The sequence below is a fragment of the Microtus ochrogaster genome (genome assembly GCF_000317375.1).
Source record: "Microtus ochrogaster isolate Prairie Vole_2 chromosome 14 unlocalized genomic scaffold, MicOch1.0 chr14_random_1, whole genome shotgun sequence".
In the NCBI taxonomy this organism is placed as follows: Eukaryota; Metazoa; Chordata; class Mammalia; order Rodentia; family Cricetidae; genus Microtus; species Microtus ochrogaster.
In genome coordinates this window covers 29,286,561-29,299,986 of record NW_004949096.1, presented here as the reverse complement: position 1 = coordinate 29,299,986, position 13,426 = coordinate 29,286,561, and the positions used below count along the sequence as shown (strand labels likewise).

Below are 13,426 nucleotides of genomic sequence, written 5' to 3'. Positions count from 1 at the left end.
TGGTTCCGACTTCCTTGCTCATCCTCTCCCTCCTTCTGTTCCTCATTGGTACTTTGGGAGCTCAGTCCAGTGTTCCAGTGTGGGTCTCTGTCTCTATCTCCATCCATCGCCAGTTTGTTTTATAGTGGCTGTACAATGTTTTGTTTATTTACATTTGTGTGTGTGTGCACGCCTGAGTGTGCCTTTGTAGACACAGAGATCAAGGACAGCTTGTGGGTCTTGGTTCTTTCCTTCTACCTTGTGGGTCTCAGGATCCAACTCAGGCTGTCAGGCTGACAAGCACCTTTGCTGCTGAACCATTTGGTGGCCCTGCCTTAAAGCATTTTGTTCTTTGTTTATTGTGTCTGTTTTCTTTCCTACTGGTGTGTGTATGTGTGTGGTGAAACTTTAAACTCCTTTATTTTTCCTATTGTGTATGTTGTGCCTGTTTCATTGTGGTCAACATGGAGTACACAGACTGTCCGAAGTTCCAGCATTCTAATTGGGTTTTTAGCAGTGTAATGCCAGGAACTATGCTCCTTTAAGTTTCCATCCCCAGACCTTGTACTTGTTCAGATATAAAAGTACGTCTTCATTTTATATCCCCAAACATAAGCTTATAATTGTTTAGTTTTGCTTCTGCAATAAGAGCTTTTATAGCTCAAACTGGCCTTGAACTCCTGATCCTCTGTAGGCTTCAAGTTACTCTCTAGTATACCCTCATTTCAAACTGCAGTAACTTCATTCAGCTTGCATTGCTAGATGCAGGTCTGATGGTAATGTCGGTGGTTATGTAGTACAGGTCTACGTACTACCCAGGGTCTCATGTATGCTAAGGACATACTCTACCTCTCAGCTATACTGCCAAGACACTACCTCGGCTCTTACCCACAGTGTCATCATTTCTCCCTCATCTTTGAGGGATACTTTCTCAGCACGGGATTCTTGATTGACAGTTCTTTTCTTAGAGCTTTAAAAATCTCAGCCCTCAGGGCTGGAGAGGTAGCTCAGATGTTAAGGGCTCTTGCTGTTCCTCCAGAGTTCAATTCCCAGCAACCATATGGTGGCTCAAAACCATCTCTGAGATCTGGTGCCCTCTTCTGGCCTGAAGGTATACATGCAGGCAGAACACTATATACATAATAAATAAATCTTAAAAAAAAAAGTCTCAGACCTCAGACTATTGCCCTTTGACCTCCAGAAGTTCTGGTGAGAAAAGTCTTTGCAGACTCCTTATATGTAACAAGCTGTTTATGTCTTGCTGTTCTCAAGACTTTTGACAATTTGTGTCTTGCTGTTCTCAATACTTTTGACAATTTGTGTCTTGGTTTGATGATTAGTGATTCGGTAACTTTGGGGTTATCCTGCTCAGAGTTCATTGAGCTTCCTGGGTGTTCTATCTTGGGAGTCTCCTGCTGTTCTTCAGGCAGTCTCTTCTTTCTCTCTTTTCCTTCTGCAACTCCTATGGTACCTCCATCAGTCCACTTGTTAGAGTCTTAACTCTCTTCTTTAATCTTTTATCTTTCTGCAATCCAGACTCAATATCTGTTTTCCTATCTTACCGTTTTCTTCTCACTGTTCAAATGTGCTTACACACCATCGCACTTGTGTGCCAGCCAGAGATCAGCTGGAGGGAGTTGGTTCTTTTCTTCCATCATGTACGTTCTGGGGGTTGACCTTAGGTGACCAAACTTGGAGGCAAAGCATCTTTCCCCACTGAGTCAACTCTCCAGCCTGCCCTAATCTTTAATATTTAGTTTCTTAGAGGGAAAAGAGAGAAAAGTAGAGGTAGAGTGAGAAAATACTAGTTCTTTGTGTTCCTGAAAATCACTTTAGTCACAGAAAAGGGGGCTTACCGTGATGGACAGAGATACAAGCAGAGGTAGTGGGCTGCCGCTCTTACATATCATGAGAACAGCAACGAAAAACTAGATAGAGCACAGTAAAATAAAGTTTAATGCCATTTTTTTTTTCTTACTTAAGCCAGCAGAATAAAAGGAATTTTCAACCAATGGGACAATTATCCTCTTTTTTTTTGGTTTTTAGAGACAGGGTTTTCCTGTGTAACAGTCCTAGCTGTCCTGGAACTAGCTCTTGTAGACCAGGCTGGCCTCAGACTCACAGGGATTCGCCTGCCTCTGCCTCCCGAGTGCTGGGATTAAAGGCGTGCGCCACTACCGCCTAATAGGACAATTATCTTTGAAGTTACCACCATATGATCGAACTCCTAAAATTAAAACTAAACAAAATAAAAATATGCCAGCCTCTGAAATGTCCCATCCTATCACTTTGAATAATGTAGCATAAGTTATTTGTATCATTAGGCAATTTCTTTTTTTCTTTTTTTATTATTTATTTTTATTTTAAGAAAGAAAACAAACTGTTTTCATTATACATACCAATCCAAGTTCCCACTCCTTCCTCTCCTTCCATTCCCTCCACACACCCTCCCACCTCACCCCCATTCATTCCTCAGAGAGGATAAGGCACATTGCTTTGGGGAAGGTCCAAGGCCCTTCCTACTATATCTAGGCTGAGCAAGGTATCCATCCAAAGAGAATGTGTTCCCAAAAAGCCAGTGCATGCAATAGGGATAAATTCTGGTGCCACTGCCAGTGGCCCTTCAGTCTGCTCCAGCCATGCAACTGTCAGCCACATTCAGAGGGACTAGTTTGGTCCTATGCTTGTTCCTTCCCAGTCCAGCTGGAGTTGATGAGCTCCCATAGCTCAGGTAAACTGTTTCAGTGGGTGCGCCCGTCATGGTCTTGACCCCTTTGCTCATATTCTCATTAGGCAATTTCTTGATAGTTGATCTGGTTAGTAAACACAAGGGTTAGGATCTTGTAGGATTCTCAGTGCTAGCAAGAAAATGTTTGTATTATTACCATTGGAACTTGCAGAATGAGAAAATTACGCATTGTTCAGCATTGTATGCAGGTTAGCCTATACTTATTTCTCATAAAACTATAATGAATGTTGAATACTCCCAAGGCATCTGAGAAAATTATCTTTCCTAGTTTGCATTGATATAAGTCATAACAACTTGTTGATTATTTTTACTGAGAATTTATTATTCAAAACTTTGAAGCTCATGCTGGTGCTGTGCACCGTGATCATCAACCATTGGCAGTGTCATTGTTGTTGGCCTCATTCATAGCTGTGCTGGCATCGGGGGTGGGGACAAAGAACAACTAGAACACAGAACCTCCAAACAGACTTTTTTTTCCCCAAAGATTTTATTTTTAACGGAGGAGAGGGTATGTGTGCATGTGGCAGGTGCCCTCAGAGGCCAGAAAAGGGTGTAGGATCCCCTGTAGCTAGAGTTAAAAGCGGTCATGAGTTTCCCAATGTGGGTGCTGATCCTTTGGAAGCATTGTACTCTTAGCTTCTGAGCTATATCTACAGCCAAAGGATAGTTTTTGTTTGTTTTGTTCGCTTAGTCTGATTCCTTCAAGTTGTATGCCAACTGCTTTAGAAACTATTACTGCCACAGGGCTGAAGGTGGGATGGGTAGCTACTACCTTGCTAAAATCTGAAATTGACAAAGTTAACTGAAGTTTATGATCCAAGTTTTCCTCTGTGTATTGCAAGCTTTTAATTCACTTCAGATTTCTAAAATAACTACATTCAACAGATTCTTCTCTGCATTTGTTTTCTAGGTGGGAGAGGTTCCTGACATCAAAAAAAATGTATATGTGTGTGTGTGTGTGTGTGTGTGTGTGTGTGTGTGTGTGTGTGTGTATATATATGTATGTATGTATATTCTCTACTTAAAACCTGACATACTACTCAGCTTATTGTTCTTATAATCATTTACAAGAGACAGGCTAACTTAGGAGAATGAGATTCTAAAGAAGTTCACTGGAATTCTAAATAGTGTCCCACCCCCTTAGTCACAACATATGAACACTTGTGTATTTCTACATATGTGAGTCTCCCTTTACTCTCATGGAATCTAATCACTTCCCAAAGGCCCTACCTCTAAATGCCAGTCAGACTAACATTCCACTTTGTTATTAACAGTAGCTTAAGACCTTAAGGATTAAACTAATAAAGATGGTACAGAGACAACCCATACTTCTGTATGAATTGATTATAAAGATGGCTGTGATAGCACACATGGATGCCAACACTTGAGAGACTAAGGCAGAACAAGTTCAAGGCAATACACAATGAGTTTCAGCCCAATCACTTGAGAGCCTGTCTTAGAAAACCATTATAAAAACAAAAAATTTTGATTACTGCTAGACATGTGGGCAATGATGACACTTGGGAAATTCTGAAGCAAGAGAATAGGTAGTTAACCTGACTATATAACAGAACCCTTTAAAATTAGTGTGAGAGTGTGCATGTGTGTGGGGATGTGCACGTGTGATAAGGGCAACCTTGTGGAATTGGTTCTCTCTTCCCACCTTTATGTTGGTTCCAGGGATCAAACTCAAGTCACCAGGCTTTCATGGCAAGAGCCTTTACCTACCAAGTCATTCATTCCCCTGGCCCCTATTGGGATTTTAAAAACCATACAAACTAAGGTATGTTTGGTCAGAAATGATGGAAAGCTAAGAGATGGTAAATATCTAGAATCCTACTACCTGGGAAGCTGAGGCAGAAAAATGTCACGCTAAGGCCAGCTTGGCCTGGGTTACACACTGAGCTCCTGACCAATGTAGGCTACATAGGAAGACCTTGTCAAAGGAAACAAATATTAATCAAAAGGAAAAAGAGACATAGCAGATATTATCTGTCTAGTGTCACATACAGTATACATGTGAAAAAGAAACTAAGTATCTGTTTAGTGTATTTCCTGGTTTTGACATACATCATAAAATTATGATTTGGGATACTGTGGTGGCTTTTAGGCACACTTATAATGAAATTTTGAGGTCCATATCTAAAATAATTAATTCTTCTCTATTCTTTTAAGGCTACGCAGATACAAAGTTCTAGGGAGTAGTAACTCTGACTCAGACCTTTTCTCTCGCCTGGCCCAAATTCTTCAAAATGGATCTCAGAAACCCCGGAGTACTCCTCAATCCAAGAGCCCAGGACCTCCTCACAATCCAAAAACACCACCCAAGAGTCCAGTTGTACCTCGCAGAAGTCCCAGTGCCTCTCCTCGAAGCTCATCCTTGCCTCGAACATCTAGTTCCTCACCATCTAGGGCTGGACGACCCCACCATGACCAGAGGAGTTCGTCCCCACATCTGGGGAGAAGCAAGTCACCCCCCAGCCACTCAGGATCATCGTCCTCCAGGAGGTCCTGTCAACAAGAGCATTGCAAACCCAGCAAGAATGGCCCAAAAGGATCTGGCAGCCTCCACCACCATTCAGCCAGCTCTAAAACTCCCCCAGGGAAGAGTAAGCCAGCCAGTAAACTCAGCAGATAAGGAAGGAAGTGGGCTGCATCTCTGGGAAAGGTGTGAGATCTTCCTCCTAGACCTGATGCATGTGTGTCCCTGTACTGTCTGTTTCAAACAATCAGTGTTGATCTTCTCTTACAAAAGAAAGTAACATGATCAGTTATTTGATAAGAAGACATAAGTACATACTAAGGAATTACCTAGGGCAGGTAGGAAGCGGATCAGGAGTCAAATGCTTCAGTCCAGCAAAATCCAAGGGGAAGAAACTTGTTACATGAGCTCTTTTTACAGCCACCCTCGAAACAGAAAATTGAGGATAGGAAATAGAATGGGATTTTAAGTGATTTTGCCTAATTTGTTAGCCCTCTACTCAAAGAGTATAGCAAAAGTGTTTGATATTTTTCTTTACAACTTCCTAACCTTGGAGAGTCATTTTGCTGACATCCAAATATATAAGAAGCCTGTTGCCAGGAAACTAGTATTTGGGTATATTTGGTCTGTGTGCTTATTTAGTGAATCCACACTTTTCTTTCCATTCATTCCTAGTATCTTTTCCAGGTTTTACACTTTTTAAAATTAATGTTCCTTTCCTCTTATTTTAACAGTTCACCCTAATAAAGGTTTCAGCAGCACACACTACCACTTTAAAAAAAACCCATTTGCCCTTATTTAGTCAAACCTTGCTATTTTCCTTTGAGCCACAGTTTTTAACTCATATTTTTATCTAAAAAAAAAAAAAGCAATGTCCAGCTAGAGCTGTTTTGGGCAGGTGTGTTTGGAGAGGGACAGAGAGTGGGACAATGTCCTTAAAGGTCGGAGCATCCCCTCATACCTAACTACATCTCCTCCTGTAGAAGGAGGCTGACCAGAGGAGACAGCTCCCTTTATGTCCTCCCTGTGGTTTCTCTAGTGCCAGCCTTCAAAATGGCACTAGGAAAGCACAACACTTTGGAATGTGGCTTATGCTTTTAGAGATTTAGAAGTATGTTATTGAGGCTTATAATCTTCATATTTTACATTTTACACATTTAGTTATATACACTTAGCCAATAAGGAATGAATATCTGGGGAAATAAATTTAGGTTAAATAGTTTTCTTCCAATGTTTTTATAAATTGGTTCTTGTATTCTATGCTTGGGCTTCTTAGCCTGATCTCCACATAATTTCAATTTAAAGTTGTAAGGACGATCGTATTTGTTCTATTCTCACTCTCTTTCTAGCAAAATCAGGCAAATTAAAGAGAACCAGATTTTTTAAGTGGGCTATTTGATGCCCTGTGAGTGTTTAGTATGATAAAAACCTTATTGAGGTATGGGAAATTGATCTGCCTGCTGTTGAAATCTGCCTTCTAACAAACATATACTTTCTCTTTGACCTTGTGTTGCTGCCAAACCTAAAACAATTGAATTTGAGGTAAGGGTGGATGGAGATGGAAGTGTATTTCTTCACTAAGTGAGCATGTTCAATGCTGCATCCCAGCTGCCCTGATGCTGCACTGGTTTTCTGTATTGAGCATTTTCAAAATTGGGACACTACACTGAGACATAAGGTCTCCCTTGAGAAATGTGGCATAGTGTGTAATCTAGTTTCTTTCCAGATTCAAGCATTTCAGAGCAGTGCAGCAGATAAGGCACATTTACTGTTTGTCTGTTACAACTGGAGACTGACCCTTGTATATTATATTGTAGAACAGTTGCTGCAATACTACTTGCATGTCTTTCATGGTAAATTATATAAATATTATAAATATAGAGACATATGCTTATATAATTCCATTCTTTCTCATTCTGCATTTGTAATTTCAAAATCCTAGATGATGAAATTCCTTTCCTATTGTGTGCCTCATGTACACTTTGGCATTGCCTATCTTCATTGTCTGAAAGTATGTTCTGGGTATGTGACACCTAAGATTCCTCTTGCCTTCCAGGTGCATAGTGCAACAGTTGGCAGTCCTTAACAAGCCAAGGTATAAGATACTTAATTTTCATTTAGAAAGTATTTTAATAGGTGAAATTTTAAACAGGTTATGCTTGTAATACAGGCTCAAAGATTACTCCTGTTGACCACATCATTCTCATTCTATCCATGTGGTTAGAGTGGACCGATGGACATAATTATTCTGTCCATATGGTTAGAGTGGACCAATGGCATTATAATTATTCTGTCCATGTGGTTAGAGTGGACCGATGGCATTATAACTATGGATCTGGCAGCAGTTGATTTTTAAAACATTTCCTGAAAGTTGCCTCTTTCATGTCACTCTTTTGAATGGGAGTGGGGATGGGATGTAGGAGAATTAAGAAATTATCTCTCTTTTGTTACATTAGCTAAAGGATGCTAAAAGTAGTCAGCTTTAATATTGACCTCTCTAGTCAAAAATGTGCTAACAGTTACCACTGGGAAAGCTAATACTGCCCAGACTTTTTTTCTGCTGACAGTCAAAACCCAGGGTGATGGCAGCATGACAGAGGATGTGTTCTGTTTTGGTTTGTTTTCTTCAACCTTCTAATGTGTTGCTTCCTTTTCTACATGTCATTAACAAACTCATCAAAATCCAGAGAACAAATGGCCTCATTATGTGAGAATATTTTATTTTGAATGTAGGGAAAACAGCCAACCAAAGATGTTTTTGCTCCGAAGAAAAGGAAATGGACTAATTATATTTTATGTATCAGTAGGTCCATTTATTAAGTGCTGTTCTGATATAGTAATTAAAAAACTGAACCAGGTGGTGGTGGTGCACGCCTTTAATCCCAGCAATTGGGAGGCAGAGGCAGGCAAATCTCTTGAGTTTGAGACCAGCCTGGTCTACAGAGTGTGTTCCAGGACAGCCGGAGCTACACAGAGAAACCCTTTTTCCACCCCCGCAACATATACACACAAAAGAGATTAATAAGCATAGTTTGTGCTTTTAGATGTTACAGTTCTTTCAGGTTAGAAATAGAAGTTGGCAACCTTAAGCCACACTTTTGGATCAAGAGTATAATCCAGAGAATCAAGCTTTTGTTTTGGTTTGACTTTGTCAGTTCATTATTTTGAGAAATTTCAGCCACAGATCATCCAAATAAATATAAACAGTTTGGCTATTTTACTTAAGGTGAGAAATATGAGCAAAGCTATAATGAAAGTAGTGTGAGGCTGAAGTTAAATTATCTTTTGGAAAACAAGTACCTCCTGGCTTCCATCCGCACAGATCATTCACTCACACTTGCCCTGACCTGGGATTATTTCAGTGGCGCCAAAAAAAAAAAAAAATGGATTTAGTTCCTAAAAATAGCTTAGTTCCTAATGTTGCCCCCAAATTTTACTACTGACTTTTAGGCTTTGTGAATTGCGTGAAGTATTAAAATCATACCTAGTAATTTTGTGTAGCCTAAATGCATTTGACTTCAATGGATATTGAACAGAGGAGGAAATTGGATCATGTCCAATTCAACATTAAGATCTAGGTTTTAAGTCACCTTCCAATGAAGCTGTCTGCAGCCAGGCACTTATCTCCAGCCCTGGTACACAGGTTTTTAGTTGCATGATTTGCAATGAATGTTTTTGGTAAAAGTTGCCTTACAGGTTAATCAAGGCCTAAAAAACAAACAAGTAGCAAAATGGTCAAGGGCCCATTATCATCATTACCCACTTTACATTATTTGCTCTGGCATACTAAACCACTGTATGCTGACGTGGTCTTCTACATGTGCAGTATGTCTGTCTGTTTCACTCCTGGCCCATTGTGGGAACTGAGGGGCTTCAGCTGGCACCGGAAATTTCTTCCCAGCCACAGATTCCTAGGCTACTGTTTCTATGATTGCATCAATTGTACAAAGTATATATTGCTGCATGTTTTATAAACCTAGACCAGATAGCTAACTAAGTCACAGTGAGATTTTCTATACCCAGTAACCTTGATGACAAACAGGTGCCTTTCTTCAAGGGCAGAAAATTTTACATTTCTACTCTTAACATTAGGAATTGGTGACAGGATCCACAATTTAGTGGCTTAAGGAAAAATGCATCTTGAAAATGCTATCTTAAAATATATTTGTAGATAATCTAGATTTAGCCTTGGAGATCAAAGTTTTTCATGTTTTAAAAACTTGTTAGCTAGGCATGGTGGCTTATGTTTCTAACCCAGTTCTTGAGGGGCTGAGGTGGGAAGATGGGACTCTAAAGCCAACCTCAACTTTCATAGGGATTTCAAGTTCATCTGGGCTAGAGTGTGAGAACTTGTCTCAAAAACAACAAAAATACATTCTAATTTTTTTTTAAGTTTTTATATATGTATATATATTGTGCATTGAGCATACTCCCGCTCATTCTTTTGTATCTGCCACATCTTAAATATTTCTTCTGTCATGTTCATGTAAGGATTAATTTGTTTGCATTCCCTTTTAAAATACGAGCCTATTTCTTGTGTTGGGCTATTGTTTCTGGGGAGAGGGTCATTGAGCACTTCTTCCACTGAAGTAATAGGTGAGTTAAACTGGATTGTTTAACTTTCTTGAATTTGGTTTTATAGACAATATATTTTCAATCCAAATGTGTTATAGGATTGCAGCATGTAATCTATGCTACTGTGGTAGTGCTTACATGCCAAAATATACCCAAGTCCAGCAATCACATTGGCACATGTTTAGACCTTTACTTACTATGGAAGGAAACTTACGCAGTTCCACAGCTTGGACAGTGTGGGAATTGTGGTGCCTGGTATTACCAAGTGCTTATCAGTACACCCCACTTCCCATCCTCAGCAAACCCTTACAAAGCTCTAGTGTGTAGAATGTTGAAGTGGAAACTCCTCGTTGTTGAGGATTTGCCATACTTTGGCCATTTCTCCAGAAATTTAACACAGTTTTGGAGCCTTTAGAATCTTGTTACCCAACATTGCTTGCCAGAACTGCAGGAAAAGGACCCCTAAAGTTTCTAGGGAACTCCTAAGGGTGGGACAAGAACCCCTATTCACTTAGAGGGGAATCTGGGTAAAATATGTAGGCTTTCAGTTAAGGTCTTCTTGTAGAGGATTTGCATCAGAATATTAGAGACAAGATTGTCTCATGGTTTCACACAATCTCAAGATGCTAAATGACAAAGATTTACTCAGTAATGACTTCAGGATTTGCTCTCCCACATAACAACTAATAGCTAGGCTGCTCAAGGCATGTTTGAGGTAATGGGATTATCTTTTATACTACACTCAAACTGTGGTTTTAAGAAACTGTGTAGCAAAAGTAAAGTGGCATTCCTTCCATTGCCCTTACAATGTAACAAGCTTCTGCCCGCTCTAAGTGGGGGTGATAGTATCCACACTGTAGACTAGTGATGCTGACCTCTCTGGTACCTTCAGCCAGAGTTTCTAGACCAACATCAGGATGAATGGCAGATCTTTGAGACTATAGAATTACAGAATTTGCTGATAACATAGTTTTGCACTAACAGTGGATAGATTTATATCTCTATAATTTAAAATTGTTTTGTATTGTACACATGATTGTTCAACTAAAGATATTAGTAAACCTAGGTCTTATGTAGACTATCCTTGCTTTTTTAAAACTCTCATAAAACATGATTTACGTCCTCAAAAATTCACTTGTATCACAAGCAAACTTAAGACTCTGCCAGGCGTTTTTGCTCATCTACAGCAGTAAACAAGGCTACAGAGTTTGGCTATGATTTATTTTAGGGAGTTTGATGAAAAGAAAGCTTTGAGACTTTATTCAAAACAGTTCTTTTTGTTTTGTTTTGGTTTTTTAAGACAAGGTTTCTCTGTTTTACCTTGGGTGTCCTGAAGCTATCTTTGTAGAGCAGGCTGGCATTGAACTCAGAGATCTGCCTGCCTCTGCCTATCAGAGTGCTGGGATTAAAGGTGTGCATTACCACCACGCCTGGCTAAAATAGTTTCATTGAACTCTTCATCAGTTAGTGTAATTAGTTCTCTAAGTTAAAGACTTCAGAAATTAAAATACAGGAAAATAAAGGAAACATCTTTTAAGACAAAGGAAATGGAGCACTGGGCCACTCAGGACGTTGAAATCGGATTACCTACACTTGGTGGTCTGTGTCTATCATCCCAGCAGAGCAAAAACCTTAGATGAGATTGAATTAGATAGGTCAAGTGCAAAGAAAAGATCTGATGATCCTTGCTTGCGCCACCTTGCTGTTCTGATTTACAGTTCTCATTTCCCTTTGACACCTTTCTTAAAATAGCACCTACTTCATCAGACAATTTATTCACAAATTCATGCAAAGGAGGCATGTCTGATTTTGTGTTAGATATAAATGTTAAGTTTATAAGCTATTATGGCAAATGCCATCAGATTTAGTCACAACCGGGATTCTCTTATTGGATAAGACAAATGAGTTAAATTACTTTAATCCGCTTTACTATCCTCATCTTAGATGAGAAATTGCTCTTTGAAGTTCTTTTAAATGTATTGTGCTGTATTCCTTTCCCCTCCACACGTCTTCCCTTTATGTGTTTTTGCTCAGGCAACCAAGGGCATAGAGCATTGAAAGAAAAACATGGAGTGCTTTTGTATAGGCCATCTGTACATAAAAGTGTAATTATTTATTTAATTTTCCCATTTGTACCATATTAAAGCTTTGTACAGTGTTTTAAGTTCTGTTTTAAAATTATTTTGTATTTTATTTTTATAATCTAGTAATAAAACATTCAGTACGCATGCAAACTTTAGTTTTGTTCGTGTGATGGTTGAGTTCCAAAAAGTGGAAACATTTCCTAATCTACTAGAGTGTCACAGATTCAGTACAGCAGAATTGACAAGGACATCTGGGGCTAAGTGCATACAAGCTGGGTGAAACCAGGGCTTCCCAGTTTGGGGATGTTTTCAAACTGGCTTTGAAACTGAGATTCTCTCCTGCCTACTGCCAAAAGCACGAAACCCAGCACACAAGTAAGCCTTAAAAGCTGCCTTTCCTTCTCCCTAGCAAACATCCCAGTTACCACTAGAGGGATTCCTGTTCTCTGTCACCAAGTGGTCTTCCTTTGAAGGAGAGAAACAGATGGCAATTCACTGCTGCTTTTCTCAACTAGATTCCTATTTATTTATTTATTTACTTATTTATTTTGGTTTTTCGAGACAAGGTTTCCCTGTGTAACTTTGGCTGTCCTGGAACTCTGTAGACCAGGCTGGCTTCAAACTCAAGAGATCTGCCTGCCTCTGCCTTCCTAGTGCTGGCATTACAGGTGTGCGCCACCATCACCCGGCTGGATTTTTTTTTTTAAAACCAAGGAGCAACGTCCGAAAATCATATTTTTCAGAATAAGGGACCGACAGGAGATGCAGCCCAAGGGTTGATCAGCAAGTGGGGAGATGGCGCATGGGTGTAAACACCTGCAGAAATGCCTTTCTCTTAAGCTAATCGTGAATATGCTTGACTTCTCAAATACAAGAAGTTGAAATAGTCACCCAATGTAAACAATTTCATACAATGTATAAAGGAGTAAATACAAGTCTGAAGGACAATTCTGTGGGTAGGGTGTCGTGGGGACCTTTCCTAAGGTGAGCTGAAGGTTTTTATGAAGATGCCTCTCAGCAGGAACTATGTGCTAAACTGTCAGTTGATGAAGACCGCCTGAAAGCCTGGCCAGTGGTGAAAAGTCAGCCTCTTTGGGGGTGGGGAGGCCAAAATAGGAGGTTACTCACGTAACTTTTTTTTCGTTGGGGAGAGAGTGAATCAAAAAGCTCTGTTTTCGGTGGCCGGAGGCTGTGTTTATGGCAGATGTGTGGTCTGATGGACCGGTGTCTTAGAGTTGTTCACTTTTTTTGCCTGTCCTCTCTTTCGGACTCGGGACCTCCGCAGAGCTGCGTCCGTCTCCTAGCAGCCCCGTCCAAGCTCACACTGCTCCTGGGCCAGGCAGTCAGGACAGGGCCTCCGGGAGCCCCGCAGGCCTGCGCTGGCTGGGCCGGTAGACTAGCGCCGAGAGCGCCGAGAAGCTTCATCGGCGGCCGGAGCCAGGCCCCACCCCGCAAGGCCCCGCCCCGCCTCCCAACGGTCGCTCCGGGCCGCCGGCTCCGCCCCTCCCGGCCGCCCGTGGTGCGTCTGCGCCTGCGCAGTAGCCTCAGAGCGCCAGG

General features: G+C 40.6%; 1 protein-coding gene across 1 annotated transcript in view; it reads left to right on the top strand.

The window, feature by feature from the left end:
• The window catches only part of Ttbk2 (tau tubulin kinase 2), a 127,870-nt gene extending 115,855 nt beyond the window's left edge, over window positions 1-12,015 (top strand). The window contains exon 15 of the mRNA XM_005364320.3: window positions 4,904-12,015. Within this exon, the coding sequence (XP_005364377.1) occupies window positions 4,904-5,366 (463 nt within the window). The 3' untranslated portion in view covers window positions 5,367-12,015. The remainder of the gene's footprint in view (window positions 1-4,903) is intronic.
• The last annotated feature ends 1,411 nt before the right edge of the window (window positions 12,016-13,426 follow it).